Below are 23,540 nucleotides of genomic sequence, written 5' to 3'. Positions count from 1 at the left end.
CCAGAAGACAATCATTGACACCCTTCACAAGGAGGGTAAGCCACAAACATTCATTGCCAAAGAAGCTGGCTGTTCACAGAGTGCTGTATCCAAGCATGTTAACAGAAAGTTGAGTGGAAGGTAAAAGTGTGGAAGAAAAAGATGCACAACCAACCGAGAGAACCGCAGCCTTATGATTGTCAAGCAAAATCGATTCAAGAATTTGGGTGAACTTCACAAGGAATGGACTGAGGCTGAGGTCAAGGCATCAAGAGCCACCACACACAGACATGTCAAGGAATTTGGCTACAGTTGTCATATTCCTCTTGTTAAGCCACTCCTGAACCACAGACAACGTCAGAGGTCCATTGTGTTTTTTGAAAACCAAAGTCACTGCACCCGTTTACCAAGACATTTTGGACCACTTCATGCTTCCTTCTGCTGACCAGCTTTTTAAAGATGCTGATTTCATTTTCCAGCAGGATTTGGCACCTGCCCACACTGCCAAAAGCACCAAAAGCTGGTTAAATGACCATGGTGTGGGTGTGCTTGACTGGCCAGCAAACTCACCAGACCTGAACCCCATAGAGAATCTATGGGGTATTGTCAAAAGGAAAATGAGAAACAAGAGACCAAAAAGTGCAGATGAGCTGAAGGCCACTGTCAAAGAAACCTGGGCTTCCATACCACCTCAGCAGTGCCACAAACTGATCACCTCCATGCCACGCCGAATTGAGGCAGTAATTAAAGCAAAAGGAGCCCCTACCAAGTATTGAGTACATATACAGTAAATGAACATACTTTCCAGAAGGCCAACAATTCACTAAAAATGTTTTTTTTATTGGTCTTATGATGTATTCTAATTTTTTGAGATAGTGAATTGGTGGGTTTTTGCTAAATGTGAGCCAAAATCATCACAATTAAAAGAACCAAAGACTTAAACTACTTCAGTCTGTGTGCACTGAATTTATTTAATACACGAGTTTCACAATTTGAGTTGAATTACTGAAATAAATGAACTTTTCCACGACATTCTAATTTATTGAGATGCACCTGTATATTGTGTTGTGTAACAAGATGTGTAAACTGTGTTATGTGTAAATCAGATGTTTTTTGTAATTATCATACTGCTATGTTGCTTGGAACCGCACACAAGACTTTCACCCACTGTTGCACTTGTGTATATGGTTGGGTGACAATAAAGGGATTTTATTTGATTTTGATTTGAAAATGATCCCGTCTCTTTAAGACTACCGGCTGTTCAGCTTTTTGTTTTGGTGGATGAGCACATTTAAACGAGAGTGAAGTTTCATGGCATCTTTATTATAATTAAATGTTTCTATTTCGTGGTTTTGATCAACAACTGACTGTAGAGAACCGAAAGGATATTAAAAGAGACATTAATGGATTGTATGGATCTCGTCTTTGAACACACGTTGAAAACCAAACTTTTCCTCAACACGCAGTGATATGATCTCAGTGCTAAACTTTGCATATTAGAAGATCGATCTTGGGATTTTAAGAATAGATATCAAGATCGCTTAAATAAAGACTTTGTAGACAGTAGACAGCAAGGTTTGGAACAGAGCCCATGTTTCCACTCACCTCATTACTGCAGTGAGCTTGAAGCTGTGGATCCAGCCGGTAGTCCAATGCAGACTCCTGAAGAATCACTCTAATCTGATCCTCACAGTCTGAAGACAGACGCTGGAAGCAATGACAGTCATCATCAGTTTTAAACAAGTTTCCTGGTCACACTAATAATTCACTGGATTTTCTGCAGGCCATTTCCTTATCACAACACTACCACTCACATGCTAATAAAAGTAAATCTTATATGTCCTATTTGTGCAAATTTGTTTATATACATGTAATGACTGTAATTATCGCAAAATAAACCTTGACAAAGTGATCAGGACCCTGACACAAACCAGAGGGGTTTATTTTACAATAATGACCAGCTAACTGTACATTATTCCACTTATTACATGGCTATTTATCAAATTAATAAATACATTGACATATAGACTTAAGACCACAGAGTGATACGAGAGACAAAAAACTAGCACAGCTATGAATGAAATCATTTGCAAGATACATTGTTGAATTATATAAAAATATTTGACTGCAGAATGCTGTGATTGACCAATCAGAATCAAGAATTTCAGAGAGCTGTGTAATAGGGCTATCTATTCTCGTAATTTTAACATACCTGGTCTGCGTACTTGAGTTTAAGGCAGGATATGACTTGACCCTCCAGTTCACTGGCGTCACTGGCTTTGTTGAGTATATTCTGACAGAACTTGGGGATGTCTGCTTTACAAGCCTTCCTTAACACTGGGTTTAGTCTGAAGTCTAAATACAAGAAGACAAAACAAGCATTACAGAAATAACAATTCAAATTACACTTTAAGAAAAGGCCAGAATGTAAACTAGCTCCAAAATTTAGATGACCATTTCAGAATAACTGACTCAACAAAACTATAAGCTAAACTGTTGTGTGGAAAGGAAGTTGTACTAAAGGAGTGAGGCAAAGGAGGAAGTGTGTTTGGCCTGTACCTGTGGTCTGAGTGATCTGTCTCTTGGTGATCATCTGCTTACACTTGGGATCCATCAGCTCACTGTTCTTATTCTGCTTCAGACACTGCAGCATGTTCTTAGCATCCGACTCTGTGCAAAAACGCTAACACAAGAACAAAGGAGTTCAGATAGAATGAGAAAGAGAATAAAGGAAGAAGGAAGGAATGAAGGAAGAAAGGATGCAAGGAAGGACGCAATCAAGGATGGAAACAAAGAAGGAAGGTAGCAAGGAGGGAAGGAAGAAAGAAAAGGAAGCAAGACAGGAAGCAATCAAGGAAACAAGGAAGGAAAAAAGGAAGACAGACAGAAAGCAAAGGGAACAATGAAGGAAGAAGGAAAGCAAGGAAGTAATTTAGGAGGCAAGAAAGCAAAGATGGAAAGAAGAAAGGAAGCAAGAAAGAAAGAAAGGAAAGAAGGAAGGAAGAAAGTAAGGAAGAAAGAAAGAAGCAAGGAAGCATAAGGAAAAAGCAAGGAAGGAAGGAAGGAGGCAAGGATAAAAGGAAGCAAGCAATCAAGGATGGGAGCAGAGGATGAAGGTAGCAAGGAGGGAAGGAAGAAAGAAAAGGAAGCAAGAAAGGAAGCAATCAAGTAAACAAAGAAGGAAAAAAGGAAGCAAGAAAGAATGGAAGCAAGTAGGGAAATAAGGGAGTAAAGAAAAAAGAAACAAGGAAGGAATCAAGGAAGGAAGAAAGGAGGCAAGGAAGGAACCAATCAAGAATGGGAGCAAAGAAGGAATGTACCAAGAAGGGAAAGAAGAAAGAACAGGAAGGAAGCAATCAAGGAAAAAAAGGAAACAAGGAAGCAACAAAGAAAGGAAGACAGACAGAAAGAAAACAATGAAGGAAAAATAAAAGCAAGGAAGTAATTTAGGAAGCAAGAAAGCAAGGATGAAAATAAGGAAGGAAGGAAAGAAAGAAGCAAGAAAGCAAGGGAAGAAGAAGGAAAAAAGCAAGGAAAGAAGTAAGGAAGCAAGAAAGGAAGAAAGGAGGCAAGGATACAAGGAAGGAAGCAATCAAGAATGGGAGCAAAGAAGGAATGTACCAAGGAGGGAAGGAAGCAAGAAAGGAAGCAATCAAGGAAACAAGGAAGCAAGAAAGAAAGGAAGACAGACAGAAAGAAAGAAAAAACAATGAAGGAAGAATAAAAGCAAGGAAGTAATTTAGGAAGCAATAAAGCAAGGATGAAAATAAGGAAGGAAACAGGAAAGGAGGAAGCAAGATAGCATGGAAAAGAGGAAAAAATCAAGGAAGGAAGAAAGAAGATAAGCAAGAAAGCAAGGATGAGATAAAGAAAGGAAGCAAGATTAGAAGGAAGCAAGAAATGAAAGGAGGGAAGCAAGAAAGAAATCATGGAAGGAAGGAAAAAAGGAAGGAAGGGAAGGAAGGAAGAAATCAATGAAGCAAGAGAGGCAAGGATGGAACGAAGCAAGTAAAAAGGAAGCAAGAAAGCAAAGGAAGAAGATGGAAAGAAAGAAAGCAAGGAAGGAAGGAAGGAAGCAACAAAGAAATTAAGGAAGCAAGGGAAGAAAGAAAAAAGCAAGGAAGGAAGAAAGGATGCAAGGAAGCAAGAAAAAAGGAAACAAGAAAGCAAGAAGAAGAAAAAATGATCATCATTAATTTTTATTTAAAGAAACTGGGCAGGCTATATGAAATGGGAAATAAAATAAAATAATATTGTCTTGTGTGGTGTCATGCAGAATTAAAAAAGGGCTAATACATTTAAAAATCAGGAATCCTTTGTTAGGCACTAAGTTCACTCTCTATGGCTTCACTCATAAAATACAAGGTGATGACTTTGGTGTTTAACTCTTTTTCCCAATTCAGGACCAATCCATCAACCTCTTCTGTTCGTCCCCCTGTTGAGCTTAAGTAATTAAAATGGGGCGATAAAACTATCGCTATTGATCTGATTGAGTAAATTCATCTGATTATTCTGTCAGACAAAGCAGCTTTAGGTAATGAGAGAAACGTCAGTATGCATCTGAAGGGATATCCAGATGAGGAACCCAAGTAAGTAAACTGCCCAAACATCTCACCTTGATCATCTGCTTACACACTCTCATGAGCTGGTAGTCCAGTTCAGGGTCTATCATTTCTGTTTCCTGCAGCTTAAAGATCTTCTTGTGACACACCTGAGATAGCTGCTTCTTGTTCTCCTTCAGACACTCAATGATCTGAGAAGAGATGCAGAATGAGAGAAACAGGTAACAAATAACTATGATCATCAGATACTGCAAAGCCTAACTTTCTTGAATTAGAGTCAGAGGGGTCATATTCTACACCAGGTGTTGGTCATTTTAAATTGTTTGTTGTTAATAATGGCACCAGCTGGTTGCGCAAAGCTTTCTTGCAAAACCAAAGACTTGCAAAAGATTTATTAATGTAATGTAAAGACATTCCCATAAAGCCTTTACCTGAGCATTTCCAAAGGCAACAGAGGAACAAAGCTTGTTGATATCCTTTTTGCATGTGTCATGCAGCTCAGGTTCCAATCTAATGTCTTCTGACTGTATTGAAAGAGAAAAGCAGAGTCTTTGACAAAGTAGTAGATCTGTTTTGACATCTGGATGAGAGACAACACACAACTGACTCAAGTGGTTTCAAATATCCCTCATCCAATCTGTCACACTGAAGTTAAGTTAAAGGAACATTCTGAGTTTTTTTTTTCAACTTAATGTCTATGGACAGCATCTGTGGCATGCTGATAATTACCACTGACAAAGATTTCAACTTGTTCCTCAGTTTGATAAAGGTTACATGAAAGTCTAGCAGAAATGTTAAGCTCAAATCTTTGTTTTTGCATTAATTTTTTTGTTATTTGAGCTGCAAAGTTCAAAAACTATTTTTTGATGTGGGACTACTTATCTAGGTCATGCCACAAAAGTGGTTGAAAATAACACGCAATAATCCTTTGAGCTTTGGTTTAACTAGAGTAAAGGGAAGTCACCATCTCCAGCTCTTCTACTCTCAGCTGTTTCCGGCATTTCAGAGACACTCGCTGATCTTTCACGTCCTGTAGAGTGTCGTTTCTCACCGTGGTGCTCAAACAGATGACCACATCCACCCTAAGACAAAATGAGTTACAGCATGAAACATGATGAGGGCAAGAAAGACACCAACAGGAAGAGAATTAAGTTACAGCATTTGAAAACGTACTTCTTCTTAATGTTGGGGCAGAGTTTGAGTACGTCCTCCTTACAGGCTATTTTGAACTTGTAGGAGAAGCGGAAGTCTTTCATCTGAATCTGTAGGAGGAGAAAAATGCTTGGCATAAAAATAAACTACTTCTGAAAGTTTCTTCATTAGGGAATGCTGATATATATATATGCATACACACACTGATCAGCCACAACATTAAAACCACTGACAGGTGAAGTGAATAACATTTATTATCTCGTTACAGTGGCACCTGTCAAGGGGTGGGATATATTAGGCAGCAAGTGAACAGTCAGTTCTTGAATGTCATGTGTTGGAAGCAGGAAAAATGGGCAGGCGTAAGGATCTGAGCGACTTTAACAAGGGCTAAATTGTGATGGCTAGACGACTGAATCAGAGCATCTCCAAAACGGCGGGTCTTGTGGGGTGTGTTCCTGGTATGCAGTGGTTAGTACCTACCAAAAGTGGTCCAAGGAAGGACAAACGGTGAACCTGCGACAGGGTCATGGGCGCCCAAGGCTCATTGATGCGCATCGGAAGCGAAGGCTAGCCCTTGTGGTCTGATCCCACAGAAGAGCTACTGTAGCACAAATTGCTATAAAACATAATGCTGGCCATGATAGAAAGGTGTCAGAACACACAGTGCATCACAGCTTGCTGCGTATGGGGCTGTGTAGCCGAAGACCAGTCAGAGTGCCCATGCTGACCCCTGTCCACTGCCGAAAGCACATACAATGGGCCCGCGAGAGTCAGAACTGGACCATGGAACAATGGAAGAAGGTGGCCTAGTCTGATGAATCATGTTTTCTTTTAGATCATGTGGATGGCCAGGTGCGTATGTGTTGTTTACCTGGGGAAGAGATGGTAGCAGGATGCACTATGGGAAGAAGGCAGGCTGGCGGAGGTAGTGTGATGCTCTGGGCAATGTTCTGCTGGGAAACCTTGGGTCCTGGCATTCATGTGGATGTTACTTTGACATGTACCACCTACCTAAAGATTGTGGCAGACCACGCACACCCCTTCATGGCAACAGTATTCCCTGACGGCAGTGGCCTCTTTCAGCAGGATAATGCGCCCTGCCACACTGCACACATTGTTCAGGAATGGTTTGAGGAACATGACAGAGATCAAGGTGTTGACTTGGCCTCCAAAATCCCCAGATCTCAATCCGATTGAACATCTATGGGAAGTGCTGGACCAACAAGTCCGATCCATGGAGGCCCCACCTCACAACTTACAGGACTTAAAGGATCTGCTGCTAACGTCTTGGTGCCTGATACCACAGGACACCTTCAGAGGTCTTGTGAAGTCCATGCCTCGACGGGTCAGAGCTGTTTTGGCAGCATGAGGGGGACCAACACGATATTAGGCAGGTGGTTTTAATGTTGTGGCTGATCAGTATATATATATATATACACTGTTTGTATATTATATTAGTATTTTAAAAATTATTTATTTACAGTATTTATAAAAAATTGCAGAAAAGTTTCTGAAAGCAGAAAAATGTGCTAATGCTCATAATCTCTTCCTGGACCACACAACATCCAGGAAAACATTTATTTGTCGCCTTTAAAGCATTTAAACAAGGTTTAAATGCACTTCCTTGAACACAGGACGTTATTAATGGCTTACCAGCTGAAAATGAGTGACGCCCACAGCACATTTATCATTCATTTCTCGTTGATGTTTGTTCTGTACGAGACATTCCAGAAGATTCCCTGTGTCTATTTGATTATCAGCTACATCCTATGAGGACAGATGAGACCAATGTGAGAATAGTTTTTTAATTAAAAAAAAGGGCCTGATCAACGTGAGCTGGGTGTCAGTGGTCAGTACTAACGTGGCAGTGGTTCTGGATGATGGGTTCACAGGCTCGGATCAGAAGGGCTTCAATCTGAATGTCCTGTAAACACAATGGTATGGACATTTATGTAAGATAATTTGACACTCATGCTTCCTGAAATAAGAGCTTTAAGCAGTAATTGGCTAGATCCCTAAAGTCCCCCAAAAATCTATTAAACAATGTTCAGTTAGTTAAAGACCAATTGCAGTTATTTTATTTTGTAAATAATTACTAAAGCGCCCCTTATAGGACAGGGTTTTTTTTTTTTTTGGCATTCCCTCACAATACATTTACCATGGATTTACTACAGTAAAAATATTTTAACCATAATATTCATAGTGAAACCATAGTAATAATACAAGAAAATTAAAACAATTGTAATACAATTCATAATTTGTCTATTGTAAGACCATGATTACTATATGGATACAATATTACTTGGTTTCCACCAAAAAACATGGTTACTACTTTATAGTTTTTTGTTCCTGCGGAATATATTAGTAATACTGTAGTAACTGTGGTTTTATTTTATTTTTTGACAGAAACCATGGTTTTACTACAGTCACATAGTAGAATGTATTAATAATAGTTTTTGGCACAAATCTTGTTTTAACTATAGTAATATTGTAGTAACTATGAAAAGTACCCATGGTTTATTGGCAGAAACCATGCTTTTAATACAGTATATTGTATCCATTTAGTAACCATAGTTTTACTATAGTTTAATGATGGTTAATCTTGTGGTTACTATGGTTTAAATACAAATGCCATGGATTAAAGTATGGTTACTGCAGTAAAACCATGGTCAATTTATTGCGAGGGAACGCAAACTATTTCAGAAAACAAAATCCCACCCTGTTTTCTAAGGGGCACCATAAATAATACCATGAAATCAAAGCTAGCAGTTTCATTTTGAATGTCAAACATTCTGTCAACTGAGTTCAGTTCATACATAAAAACCCAAAACAGATAGATACCCAAGGCAGAAATAATCTACAAAGCAAAGATTGAACAACGTTTTAAGGGAGCACTCAGTAACTTTTGTCTTCAAGTCATCTTGGACTTACAGTGACACCTAGTGGTGTGGATGCAGCATGATTTCAAATCACTAGTTTTCAGTTTCAGATGCCACTGTAGAAATGTAGTATTCACAGTCAGCCATGATAACTTTAATTCATAATTTATGAATTAAAAGACTGTTGTGTGTGAAAATCCCAGGAGATCAGCAGTTACAGAAATACTCAAACCAGCCCATCTGGCACTTACAATCATGCCACGGTCCAAATCATTGAGATCACATTTTTTCCCCATTCTGATGATGTGAACATTAACTGAGTGGTGGTGGCGTAGTGGACTAAAGCACTGAACTGGTAAGCAAAAGGTTGTTGGTTCAATCCCCACAGTCACCACCATTGTGTCCTTGAGCAAGGCACTTAACTCCAAGTTGCTCTAGGGGGATTATCCCTGTAATAAGGGCACTGTAAGTCGCTTTGGATAAAAGCGTCTGCCAAATGCATAAATGTAAATGTAACTGAAGCTCCTGACCCGTATCTGCATGATTTTATGCACTGCACTGCTGCCACACGATTGGCTGATTAGATAATCACATGGATGTTTGTTGGTGCCAGATGGTCTGGTTTGAGTATTTCTGTAACTGCTGATCTCCTGGGATTCTCACACACAACAGTCTCTAGAATTTAAACAGAATGGTGCCAAAAACAAAAAACATCCAGTGAGCAGCAGTTCTGTGGACAGAAATGTCTTGTTGATGAGAGAGGTCAACAGAGAATGGTCAGATTGGTTCAAACTGACAAAGTCTACGGTAACTCAGATAACCACTCTGTACAATTGTAGTGAGAAGTATATCTTCTCTGAATGCTATTCTAAGATGCTGGTTGGCACTGTTTTGGCGGCACGAGGGGGACCTACACAATATTAGGCAGGTGTTTTTAATGTTGTGGCTAATCTGTGTATGTGTGTGTGTAATATATTATATATATATATATATATATATATATTTTTTTTTTATGGTTCGAAAACATCTACATTTGTCTACAAAATAAATAAATAAAAATAAATCTGATATATATATAAATAAAAAAAGTCATGATCTTTAAGGTCCTCTGTTTTATTTTTATTTTTGTTTTGTCAAACGACAACAGAATGTCTACCTGCATTTTGTTTACACTGCCTGACTTTGATTTGAATTTCAATTTGATTTTGAAACATTTCAAATATTAATAATATTTTAAAACAAAATTGTTTAACAGCTTATTTTTAAAAATAATAATAATAATAATAATAGATTATTTCAAACTACTCATGCCAACATTTCTTTTTTGAAAAATTTCAGCTTTTAATAAAACTCGGGACGGTTACGCCACTTAGACATTTTTGACTTTCAGCCCCAGATTAAAATATCAAAATGACTTCATAGTTAGTCATTCAAAACGTTCATAATAGAAGAGGTCCATTCAAGAAAATGTTTCTAACTTCATAGATCTGGACAAAAAATGAGCATCACATCACTGACCCATCTAAAATGTACATGATAATATAACTATAATGCTATGATGAGGAATTTGTCGTACCTCAGATTCCAGTTCAGTCATGTTTCCCACCACATCTCTGCAGTTTGTCACCAGATCTTCTAGATGGTCCTGCAAACACTCCAGCTCCTAAACAACAGAGAATTCCAGCAAACACAACAAACTCTAATTATTGACATGGAAAGACACTCTACTTGTACTGCTCCACTTTAAAAGACAAAGAACATGTCCTGCTGTGAAATAAATCACCATTCATACCAAAATTAAAAAATGACAAGACCTTTGGTTTTCCTCCCAAAGCACCTTTCAAATTTTACCTGTCCTGTGTCAGTCTTCTCACTGCACCATTTGCCCAGCTCGGTCATGCAACGTTTCTGTAGCTCTGGGTCCAGCTTCACATCCAGAGCTCTCTGATGAAGAATTCTCTGGACCTCCACCTTACAGTCTCTTGTGAGCTGCGCAGACAAGTCAGGGATTTTCTCTCATCAGTTTTACAATAGTATCCATATATCAGTTACATTAAGTTCATTTTGGAAAGCAAATGCAATGGCTGAATCAAAATTTGCATACTATCCTCCCTAAACAGTATACAAGATTATGGGGATTAATGTTCTCCAAATCTAAATAGCATGAATTTATATATATATATATAAAAAGAAGAAGTATGCTAAATGTGCCAGGATGGTGTACTGCTGTATTTCTGGTGGGTTTTCATTTCATTCTTGTTTTTGGACTAACATTGCCCATGGGGTTTGTGATGGTATATTATGGAAACTGAGAGTTTTATCATAGTAAATTGGATCTGAATATGTTTCAAATGGTTTGTTGTGCTCAGAATGATGACAGAATGTTCCTTTAAATATGACTGCATTAGACCATCACTGCAGAATGCAGCATCGTTATGCATCTTTTGTTTAGGATGTTTATTTGTTTCCTCACCCTTCGGCCTTGCTCCTCTGTCCGGTAGGCATGTCGGTACAGGCAGGAAAACACAGCGCCAGGAGGCATCAGCTCACTGCTCTCATTCCAGCCCGGTGTAAAACAGAGTCTGGATGCATCGTTCTGACATTTACGATACAAGACAGGATCAAGTCTAGAGGAAAGAAACAGACAAACAAAGACAAAATCAGTCACATGAAAAGCCAGATTTGTCTCTTCCGCATTCCCTTTTTTATGTAATTGTACTACCATTATGACAATCCAACTTTTAAAACTGCATTTTAAATGCAGTAAATAATAGCGTCCCCCGTATTTTAATGTTTCAATTATGAAATTCTGGGTTCCCACCCTTTTTTGACCAATGAATTTCCATGACTTTTCCATGTGTTTGTGATTACTGGAAACAGATATTTAAAAAACATATTTGATTCAGACCAGTTTGCAAATGATGAAAATGTTCGTTGATGTTCGTTTTTTTAATTTTGCCAACGATAACAAATAAGAGACGAAAAAGATGCATAAAACAAACAATTTTACCCCTACTGATTGTATTAAAGCATACTGTTGATGCAAATATGGCAAGATGTTAACAGAATCCTGCAAAATAATAACAATGCAAGATATGAACAGAAGAATAAACAACTAAAGAGACATCTGTTTATAGAAGAATATATTAGATATGGTTAATCTAATCCAATAATCCAGTATGTTGGGGATTTTCCCACTTGAACTGTGTGGGTTGAACACCCTGAACACCGGCAAAATTAACAGCTTTAAAATGGGTGAATTACCTCTCTCAAATAAAGAGAAAAGACTGAGCGCCTTACATATGCGCTGCCTCCAATGCATACTTGGGATCTCCTGGAAAGATCATGTGACCAACAACGAGGTGCTGGAACGCGGTAAAACCCCAAGCATGGTCACTCTCCTTCGTCAGCGTCGCCTCAGATGGCTAGGCCATGTATGCAGGATGGATGACGGAAGAATCCCAAAGGACATCCTATATTCAGAACCTGCCACTGGCAAGAGGACTACAGGTTGGCCCCATCTCCGCTTCAAAGATATACGCAAGAGAGACCTCAAAAGCTCTCGATATTGACATCAACAGCTGGGAAGAACTTGCCCAGGACAGGTCATGTTGGAGACACTCTTGACCACTGGACTGAAAGTTGGAGAAGACAAGCTGCGCCAGCTCGCCGAGGAGAAACGAGCAAAACGAAAGGAAAAACATCTCCAGCCGAGAGCTGACACAACCTTCAGGTGTCGACACTGCAACAGAGTCTGTCACTCACGTGTGGGACTATACAGCCACAGCAAACGTTGCAGTAACAACTAACTGGACACTCTGCATGGGCTCAGAAATTCCATTGTCTCTCGAGACTAACGGACACCTACCTCACTCAAACACATCCTATTTACACAAGATTAATCACGATATCCACAACATACATATATGCAACATTATAACTGACATCTGCACAGACAATGAAGCAAATAAACAGGTGAACTAGAAATAAATAGTAATATGCGTAATTTGCGTTGTGAAAACGCCGTTTCCGTAAATAACCCTACACGCAATGCAATTTCCTAAACTGGCTAAACACAGAAGATTAAAAACAGTCTCTAAGGCATGAAGAATCCAGAATACAGTAGGATAACTTAATACTTCACTATATTCATAATTTGCCATTTTTGATACGTTTAAATTAAGACAATTTGTATAATTTTTTTTCTAAATGTTTAAATATTTGATTACAGTTTGGTCTGTTAGAGTTTGACACGTTTTTGTCATTTTGCACAATATTAAAAGATATTTATTTTCGTTGACTAAAATTAAATGGCATTTAATCAGAGTAAAACTGACTAAAATTAATTAACATGACGAGATGAAATATTTACTAATTTTAAAAGAATATTTTCGTCAAAAAAACAAACAATAACTGTGTAAAAATCAACACCGCAAATGATTTATTTTAGACCGATGTGTGGTTTGAATAATTCATTGAAAAGAACTGACTTAAAAGAACGATTCGCTAACAAATCGGACATCATTATGGATTGCATAATGCATGTTTTACCCTACACAAGAAATTAGCAATGTCTAGTTCATAAAAGCTTTCTAGAGCAGAGAAAAGCTAGACTCGATCGCATCATTTGCAGTGAGTCATTGAAGGTGGACCATCGCTGCAGAGTTCTTTTGGCGTGCTTTGTTGGCCGCAATTCTCTGATTGGTGGATTTTTCTCTGCAGGATCATGGTTGAAGTTTTTCAGCACAAATCCACTATTAAAAGCAACTTTTTACATTTAGTCATTTAGCAGATGCTTTTATCTAAAGCAACTTACAAATGAGGCACATAGCAAGCAATTTGTCATACAAAGTTTAACAACATCTGCAGTATAGGACTGCCAAGTTCTCACAGTGGCTGGAGTAGTAAAGATGCTAGCACAGAAGAAAGAGACAGACATGGATTTTTTTCTTTTTCTGTACATTAAGTGCCATAGTAAGTGTAATTAATGTGGGTTGGTTAAGTGCTCATGGAACAGATGTGTTTTCAGCTGGTTCTTCAATGTTGAGAAGGTAACAGCAGATCATGTAGAGGTTGGAAGTTCATTCCACCACAGAGGAGCAGAGAAATTGAACGATAATGAAACAGACTTTGAGCCTGTTTGTGATGGGACCACCAGGTGTCACTCGTTCATAGACCGCAGAGAGCGAGTTGGAGCATAGACCTGAAGAAGTGAATTGAAGTAAGAGGGTGCGATTTCATTGGCTGTCCTGAAAGCCAGAGTCAAAGCCTTGATTTTGATGCTGGCAGCTACAGGTAGCCAGTGGAGTGAAATCAAGAGTGGGATGACATGAGCCCTTTTTGGCTGATTGAAGACCAGACACGCTTCTGCATTCTGGACCATCTGCAGTGGCTTAATTGTGTTAGCTGGAAGGCCAGCCAACAGAGCATTGCAGTAGTCCAGTCTTGAAATGACCAGAGCTTGGACCAGGAGCTGTGTTCAGACAGGAAAAGTCTGATTTTTCTGATGTTGTAAAGCACGAATCTGCAAGACCGGCGGTTGATGAGATGTGTGCAGTGAAATTAAGCTGGCGATCTACCACCACTCCCAGGTTCCGGGCTGTTCTGGTTGGTGTTTTTAAAAATGTTGAAATAACATGGCTTTAACAGAAGCATATACCTTTGATTAACAACCTCAAAGCTCACGGTAGGTCTGTCTTTAAAGATTTCTAAATTATCGTTAAAAATCTTCTGCCCTATGGATAAGATAAAAAAAAGGGATTTTTACTTCCAGAACAAGACTGTTGCACTTAAAAGGGAACAAAAGTCGCTTGAAAACAAACAAAGCTTTCCAAATAACTGTTCGAGAGGCAAGTGAATCACAATGGACCATCAAAGCAAATTGCTGCTTTAAACTGCTGTAATTAAAAAGCACTTGCCTCTAATGGGCTGTGAATGAAGTTATGACCAGCTAATGGTCTTATTATAATGACAATGTGTGGGCATCTGTTTTAAAACTGAACACATGAGAGAAACACAGATAGTGTAGGTCACGTCACAGACCACACGACTCAAACTACACACAAGTGCTGAGCAATTAAATATGTAATAAAGAAGACTTTTGAGGGACTAAACACATATTCTAGCTTTAAAAGACAAGCTTTTACACACACACACAGAAATAAAAACCAAACTTAAAATCACAAGAAGTCATTTGAGGGGTCTTTTTAAGTATGAATCAGCAGGTAAGGTCAGGTGAGGTAAAAGGAGATGGAAAGGTTAGCTTGATTACTTCCAATCTCTTGAGATAAAGTACTGGAGCTCCAACAGTCGATGTTCACAGTCCTGAACCATCTTCTCTGTGTACAGATGCTCCATTAGACACGAAAGAATCCTAAGCACACACACACACACAAATGCATGTTTTTAACACTTCATCTTGGAGTACCATGTCATTCCTATGGTATATTAATCATTCAGTACCATGATATATCAAAGTATCAGGATATTAAGATCTGATACTATCATTTTACCATGCATGGCTCTGCAAGATCTACATTACATTAAGGTGACTCACATTGGGTCTCCGCTGCGGATGTGTTTGCAGGCTGTCTGTATCACAGACTCACAGGCTTCATTCAAAGCTCGATCAATCCGGTAATCAGCGCCGGGGTCTGCTGATTGGATAAGAGTCTGGAGCTACAGAAGAGACACACACAAACACAAACAACAAAAGGTTAAAACCTCAAAACGTCCTCCCAACCAGATCAGTCTAATAAATAAATACAATTATTGCATTGATTAAGCTGCAAAAACGACTCATTCTGCAATTTTCTGACAGATAAATATATTTACACATTAACAACGTCTGTTTGTTTGTTTTTTTTTTTCTGTGAATGCGTCATAATGCAGATTTCGAAAAGAGATCATTTTTAAAGGAAGGAGCAATGCAAACTATACGACACTGCAGCAAACCTGCAATCCGTGAGTGCCAGTAAGCAGTGTTACTAGTTTCAGATGTGAAGAGGGCATTTCCATGGCAGTCTTAAAGGTACAGCAGCAAAAAAACAGCACTCTTAACTCAAAGGGTCAGAGAGGGTCTATGAAAAACTAACAACAAGAAGGTTTTCTGGGGTAAGACACCTTGCAGAGACGCTGGCCTCAGGACCACCACAGGTGGATCCTTGATATAAGGATAAACGGGCACCAATGGCAGAGACACAAACAGATCACATGTTCTGGAAGGGCTCGTCATGGTGCCATGACCATAACAACACTTGATATGCACCATGTGCATTTACAGCCGGGTGTCTGTCTCCCCAGTGCACTCCTTATCAGAACAGTACAGAACCCTTCAACTGGTCTCACTGCAAAAAAATAATTCTTTAATTAGTATCTTTGTCTTGTTTTCCAGTAAAAATATCTAAACATTCTTAAAACAAAATAAATGTACTTGACCAGCACAATGGCATGAGATATTGTGTCTTGTTTTCAGAGAAATATAACTAAATTGAGTGAGGTTAATGCTTCAAACAAGACATTTTTAAATGCGCCAATGGGGTAAGAAAAACAAACTTACTTCAAAGTGAAAAAAAGGTTATTTTTCTTACCGCATTGGCATATTTATTTTCTTGTTTTAAGTATAAAGTTTACAAAATGTTGTCAGATTTCTCTGAAGACAAGACTTTATATCTTATGCAATTTTTTTTGTCAAGTAAATGCATCTTGTTTTAAGAATATTTCAATATTTTTACTGGAACTACCACTGAGTGACTCCAGCCAGGTCTCCTAAGCAACCAAATTGTCCCGGTTGCTAGGGAGGGTAGAGTCACATGGGGTAACCTCCTCGTGGTCACAAATAGTGGTTCTCGCTCTCAATGGGGCGTGTGGTAAGTTGTGAGTGGATCGCGGAGAGTAGCATGAGCCTCCACATGCTGTGAGTCTCCACGGTGTCATGCACAGCGAGCCACGTGATAAGATGCGCAGATTGACGGTCTCAGAAGCGGAGGCAACTGAGACTTGTCCTCCGCCACCCGGATTGAGGTGAGTAACCACACCACCACGAGGACCTACGAAGTAGTGGGAATTGGGCATGACAAAATTGGGGAGAAAAGGGAATAATTTTTTTTTATAAATAAATAAAAATAATAATAATAATAATAAAAAAAATAAAAAATAAAAATAAAAAAAATTATATATATATATATATATTTTTTTTTTTTTTTAAATACTTCTAATTAAGAAAAAAAAATTGTTGTAGTGCTCCTCTCTCTCCTCCCCTTTTTTCTGTCCTTAAATTCTGTTTTATTCTTTTTTTTAACAAATAATTTTTGTCATTATTATTAATTTCTTAAATAAGTCAAATACTTTTTCCTTTTGTAATGTAAATCGACAAACAATGTTTGTAATCACTGTTACATGTTACAATAAAATTAATTAATTAACGTGTAAAAAAAAAGGGTCAGTGAGAGTGGAAAATTGTCATAAAAAATGACTGTTTTGGTGCAAAAACCCTTAATTATTAACACTGATTGAATAATGATTAAATATTATTGAAAAAAATTAATATTAAGTGACAAAATCCCTATCAAACCTATGATGTTAAGAGAAGTGTATTTGATTTTTTTTAAGTAGTGAAAATGTCCATAATTTATGCATTTAGAAAGAAGTGCCACAAGAAAACAAAAAGCTTCCTATTTGGTCATTTAGCACAGTAGTTCAAGTGGGTCACAACATGACTTAAAATTATTTAAAATAAGTTAATAACTAATAAATATAAAATGTAAAAAAAACAAACAAAAAAAAAAAACAGATGCACACATGTACAAGTAAACTGACATCATATTTCTTATTTCAATTCAACAATTCACTTCAACAGCAGTATTTATTTTAAGAACAAACAGTTATTGAAAGTTCTGGAATAACAATTCATTATTTTATCATCTATTGACACTCCTAGTGCCTGTTAGTAAAGTTTTAAAAACAAGCTGCATTCTCATCATTACAGCTAAAGTACCAGAGGAAATATGAAATATTGTCTTGGACAATGGGGAGCCTTGAAGTCAAAAAGGTTGAAAACCACTGATTTAGGAGAGAAAGCAGGACTGCAGCGATTCTTACGGCTGTCTGGCAGAGGTTGTCCACCATGCTCTTGTCTCCGCGGGACACCTTCATAAGACAGTGGAGCGTTCGGCCCTTACGGTGCAGTCCGGAGCAGTGCGCCTCGATCTCTCCTCGACAGTGCAACACGATCTCTGGGCTAAGAGAGAAATCCTCCATCAGCATCCGTCTGTAGTCCAGCATCTCACCCTGACAGTCTCCGGTCACTGTACGGCCTGCAATGACCAATGGTAAAACAAGCACAAAAGGAACAGAATTAGGTTGCATTTAGGAGCACAGTTGTAGTCCAGTTTTTTTAGAGATGGTAACGTTAATGTGATATCTGCACTGCTGAACACAATTAATGTTCCTGTCACACAGTGTACAACGATAAGATGCTGCAAATTTCAGTTGGCCAGGCTTTGTAAACATTTAAAGTCAAATTTGATGCTTTTAATTTCATTCAAGCTGATTAAAACATCTCACACAACTTTTCACACTTGCTCGTTTGACTGAAGGGATGGATCGCAGTGTGAAACATAACTACTGCGCAGTGTAGATGCATTTGGGAGTTGTCATTTTTGTTCCGATTGTGCTATACAACACTTCATGAGCTTCAATTTATGGTCTGGAATCTTTAGGCACCTCACGATTTGATTCCGATTCTGGGAGTCACGATCCAATTTCAAAACGATTCCTGATACATCAAAAAAAATTTCGTATTGATTATTCTGCTGTGCAAACTCAAAACACAGTAACTTCACATTTTGATCAAAATTGTAGTTCTAAGACAGTAAGTTGCCCTGTGACAGACAGGTCTTGCTCAACTATAACCAGGTTTTGAGAAAACTGCAGTACCTACAAAATCCACACTCAAGTCAAGTAACTGTTTTTTTGGTGTATAGTGTATTTACAGCCTTTGTATGGCAGTTTTGTCATCATATGTGATAAACACTGACCTCTATACACAAGAAAATAAATGAAAGAAACTGGTTTTCTAAACTTGAAACTATTAAATTAAATAATTCAACTGATTATGTTAAATAACTTTTATATGTTTAAAGCATTGTTAATCATTTTTATTTAATAGTATTACATTTTTAATTAGAATAAATCTGAGGCCTTTAGATTTTTTATTTTAACTATAACTACAGGTTGATTACATGAGATATCTGCTTCTGTGAGACTGCAGATGTCAGCTCCTCCTTTCCTCAGCACAGGTAATAAAGTGTCATAAATAGCGGGATTATTATTTTAAAAATCTATCAAACATCTCGTATGCGCTGTTCCATCTTTTTGCTCTGCGAGTAGAAGTCTCATCTGCTTAACATTAATCTAACGAGCCATCAGGTGTGCGCACTCTTCCCGACGAGCGAGAGACTGCCAATGAGCAACAGCAAATGAAAGAGCGCAAGAGGAGTAAAAGACAGTGGAAAGCAACAAACAAAAAATAATTAGAAAATAAAAACATCACCCACGTCTCCTGAACCGGTGTCTCATCATTATTTTCAGGTGTTTTTTTCCTTGTTGTGCAAATTATTGCAATAACGGCCGTAAGCACGTATTTCATGTTCTTTGTCAACATGTAATCATGAAATCAACTCTCCCATTGCCATGTGCGTGAATTTGTGAATTAATTTCAGGATTGTAGTTTCATTAGGAGACGAATGGTGTGTGGTTGATGCATCTAGTCTACGATCAGTTTGGTAGGATGCGCTTGGCTTTAGGATATGCGCGTTTCTAACATCTGTTTCTTGTGCATGCAAAAGTGCCACTGTGCTGCCATATTCTCAGAATCGATTAATTGGAGAATAGATTTTTCTTCCACCCTGACTTCAGTTGGGTCACTCGCACCAGTGCGCCTAAATATCACAGTAATTTTCGTGTGCAAACACGACTGAAATGGTCGCACTGTACAGCCCTGGTAAGTATGCAACAACATATACGTACTAAATAAGTACATTGTATCAAATGTTTAAAGGGGTCATGGCATCAGGAAACACATTTTCCTTGATCTTTTAACATATAAGAGGTCACTGTACTTTTAAAAACATACTGCAAGTTTCAGAACTCAAAACTTCCTCCTCACTGCAAAAAGTGCATTTGTTGAAACCAAGCTGCCAAAACGACTCGTTCTCTACTTCCTCCACATTGTGATGTCACGCTGTGGTAGCTTTGCAGTTTTGTTTCCTTACATGTCATCTTCCGAGCATCTGGCAACGGAATGCCTTTATGGACGGAGATTGGAGTTGTCAAGTAGGAATATCCCACATCTGACTTGAATGGAACGCAGCATTATTATGGTATTATATCATAAGGAGCATTATGGTAGTATGTCATTCCGAGTCTGTGTAGAAGTCAGTCCATTAACAAACCTCTGTGAACTGCAGACTCCAGGCAGAGTAGGAGGTAGGACAGTCTGGCCTCTCTGGCCCGGGGCATGCTGGTGTCCGGGTTACAGTGGTATTTGCGTAGATCAGCCTTACAGGCCTTTGCGAGGGAGTAACTGACCTTATAATCCTGAGCAATGAGTTTCTGCCGAGTGGTCAGGGCGTTTCTGCACTGTGGACAGAGATGCTTATTAAGGCCATAGATAATCAGACACACACATACAGAACTGACCACAACATTCCTGTGGATTCTTCTAGATTATGGCTTTGGTTCACTCAAGCATTTCCATGCACACTGACATTTTTTGCACATTCTGTTGATTCAAAACCATTCTACATTACACTGAGTACGTGGGGAAATAAATCTGCGAATTTAAGTTACAACATTTGTTTAACCTGTTAAAGGAATGTTCCAAGTTCAAATCAAGTTAAAGTTAATAAACAGCATTTGTGGCATAATGTTGATTTCCATCATGTTCCATCATAAAATCATGTCAACACGTATAATGGTTACGTCCTGTAGATATACTTTTGAAACAGCGAGTATTTTAATGTTTATGGAGTCGGACTGGCCCCATTCAGTTCCATTGTAAGTGCTTCACTGTACCTACAGCAGCATTGTATTATTATTATTATTTGTTTAATAAACGAAGGACGAGTCGACTAAATTTTGTGGTAATCAACATCATGCCACAAATACTGTCGATTGAGCTAAACTTGTACTGAACTCGGAACATTCCTTTAAGCTCTCTGAATGGCATCTATGCCATGCTGTCTATTACCACAGACAATAATTTTGACTCATCCCAAACTAACAAAAAAACACAACACAAATTGTTTGCAGTAATGCATTTTGTAAAAGCACATACAAGTCTACCGTACAGGGCAAGACATTACAAGAAAATGTTACCTACAAACATGTGTGTTGTTTGATCTGTAAAGTTGTCTAACTTCTTTTAGCATTTTATACATTACTAACGTAATTCCTGTGGGTGGATTTTCCTCTGTGTAAACCGTTCCCTTCTGGGGTTTTTTGGATGTATTGAGCAAACGTTACCATGTTTACTGCCTTTACATAGTCATGACAGGAGTTGAAAGATTGGATTTAACTTTGCACAGACAAAGTTTGTAAGCGACAAACCTTCTATCACCGTAGTCTCATTTTAACACGTATAATGTTTAAGTCTTTTTTATAATTTCATAACTTGAGTATGTTAACGCTTATCCTTTTGCAGTGTCTTCCCCCATAGACTTCTATTGTTGAGGGCATTTCCCTAAATATGATTTCTCAGGAGTGAGTCTAAAGAATGATTTTAGTCAAATTATGTGGTAATCGACAGCATGTCACAGATGCTGTCTTTAGAGCTTAACTTGTTTTAAACCCAGATCATTCCTTTAAATGCAATGCATAACAATATATCAGTAATTATACACGTCACACCTTTTCCGACATTGCTTCTTCAAATTTATGGTTGAAAAGACATTTATACACTCTGCCCTCTCCCACTTGAGTCTGAAACACACAAAAAAAGACATCCATGAAAATGTTAAGCATTGAGACATCTAACCAAGTCAATCTGGAGATATATGACACTTAAAAGTCACACATCTGATGGGTCTACATCAACACATCGCCCGCATCTACTCCTACACAAAGCAGCTGTGTGGTCTAATCCTGTCATTCTTACTCACAGCGCCTAAGGGGCAGCTGCCAATCAACTGAATGAACAATGAATAGCATATTATTTCCGTATTTGTCCATGCATTTGGCCTAATATAACACACAATCCAACATTTTCATTTGTTAAAAAAAACAACAGCAAAAAAACAAAGCAAGGCATATTAGATGTTAGAAGATTTTTTACATGTACAAACCAAAAATTTAATTTTTATTAATAAATTACACTTATTAACACTCATATGCAGCCCTCTACACTGTGATTAAATCTCTCGCATATGCGACTAAAAAATGTCCGTTATTAACCACTGGCTAGTAAATATTCATATTTTACTCACCAGAGATTGAGTTGTGTAGTGGCTAAGAAGAACTTAAAGGGATAGTTCACCCAAAAATAAAAATTCTTTCATCATTTACTTACCCTCATGCCATCCCAGATGTGAATGACTTTCTGTCTTCAGCAGAACACAAACGAAGATTTTTTAGAAGAATATTTAAGCTCTGTAGGACCATTCAGTGCAAGTAAATGGTGACCAAAAGTTTTAACACACAAAGGCAGCATAAAAGTAGTCCATAAGACTCCAGTGGTTTAGTCCATGTCTTCAGAAGCGATATGATAGATGTGAGTGAGAAACAAATCAATGTTAAAGGCATGGATTTAACCACTGGAGTCATTTGGATTACGTTTATGCTGCCTTTATGTGCTTTTTGGAGCAAAGTTTTGGTCACCACTCACTTGCATTGTATGGACCTACAGAGCTGAAATATTCTACTAAAAATCTTAATTTGTGTTCAGCAGATGAAAGAAAGTCATACACATCTGGGATGGCATAAGTGTGAAAAAATGATAAATTTTTGGGTGAACTATCCCTTTAAGCACTGCGATCCTTTTACTGTATAAAAAGCAGGCGATTAGGAAGCTGGATTCAGCCTAGATTTTACAGCGTGTTGTGCCTCGTGAGTGCGTGCCCTGAAGAAAACTGACCTTATTTGGCTGCAGTGGGCCCTGAGGTGTTGCGGATCGCGGTGCCACCACTTTAGTTGAGCTGCGACATGCCATATAGTTACATTTACATTGCATTTAACGACGTCAACTCTGATTTTGCTTAAACTTTTTCACGGACTGTTTTAAAGCATGGCTACAGACCATCAACGTGCTGTTCGATATCTGTTAGAAGGTAAAACTGTTGCAAAACTCAAGAGTGTGTAGATTTTAATTTGAGAACTTGTACTATAACTATTTGTAAAAGTCAAGTAAAAGTTTCCTTTTGCTTCGTTCCGTGTATTGTGTGTCCAAAGACGAGATCCAAACACCCCATTTTCAGATTCATGTCTCCTTTAATATCCTTTCTGTTATTTATAGTCAGTTGGTGATCAAAAAGGTAAAAAGAAACATTAATTCTAAAAACACATTGCACTGATGAGATAAAAACAACTGCTTCTTCGCTCTCGTTAATGTGCACAGCGCTCATTCAACAGTAAACAGCCATCCATATGAATCCAGTGGTTAAATTAAAAAAAGACACTTATCATACCACTTCTGAAGATATGGATTTAACCACTGGAGTCTTATGGATTACTATACTACTCAATCACTGGTGAGTGAAATCTGAAAGTTTCCCAGCCATTGGATAATCAGACATTTTTAGTCACATAGCGTGAAATTTGGTTGCACATACGAGTGATTTACTTGCATTATAGAGGGTTGCTACATAGAGTAATAGATCGATCTTGGGATTTAAGAATCGATACCGAGATGCAGCGGAAAATATACATTTTTACCCAGTCCTAATGTCAGGGAGGACAAATATGCAATCACTTT

At 38.2% G+C, this 23,540-nt stretch overlaps 1 protein-coding gene across 1 annotated transcript in view; it reads right to left on the bottom strand.

Annotated features, from left to right (window-relative positions):
* Positions 1-23,540, bottom strand: part of LOC127416903 (Golgi apparatus protein 1-like) — a 63,306-nt gene that overhangs the window by 17,636 nt on the left and 22,130 nt on the right. The window contains exons 6-22 of the mRNA XM_051656497.1: positions 21,482-21,553; positions 20,026-20,212; positions 17,672-17,886; positions 15,129-15,250; positions 14,844-14,945; positions 11,046-11,199; positions 10,424-10,561; positions 10,149-10,235; positions 7,555-7,617; positions 7,347-7,460; positions 5,715-5,803; positions 5,506-5,623; positions 4,973-5,065; positions 4,595-4,732; positions 2,539-2,662; positions 2,192-2,334; positions 1,585-1,686 (exon numbers count right to left, since the gene is read on the bottom strand). Of these exons, the coding sequence (XP_051512457.1) occupies positions 1,585-1,686; positions 2,192-2,334; positions 2,539-2,662; positions 4,595-4,732; positions 4,973-5,065; positions 5,506-5,623; positions 5,715-5,803; positions 7,347-7,460; positions 7,555-7,617; positions 10,149-10,235; positions 10,424-10,561; positions 11,046-11,199; positions 14,844-14,945; positions 15,129-15,250; positions 17,672-17,886; positions 20,026-20,212; positions 21,482-21,553 (2,061 nt within the window). The remainder of the gene's footprint in view (positions 1-1,584; positions 1,687-2,191; positions 2,335-2,538; positions 2,663-4,594; positions 4,733-4,972; positions 5,066-5,505; positions 5,624-5,714; positions 5,804-7,346; positions 7,461-7,554; positions 7,618-10,148; positions 10,236-10,423; positions 10,562-11,045; positions 11,200-14,843; positions 14,946-15,128; positions 15,251-17,671; positions 17,887-20,025; positions 20,213-21,481; positions 21,554-23,540) is intronic.

The sequence above is a fragment of the Myxocyprinus asiaticus genome, chromosome 26 (genome assembly GCF_019703515.2).
Source record: "Myxocyprinus asiaticus isolate MX2 ecotype Aquarium Trade chromosome 26, UBuf_Myxa_2, whole genome shotgun sequence".
NCBI lineage: Eukaryota > Metazoa > Chordata > Actinopteri > Cypriniformes > Catostomidae > Myxocyprinus > Myxocyprinus asiaticus.
Note: the sequence above shows the minus strand (reverse complement) of the source record. Positions and strands in the feature narration are given on the sequence as shown.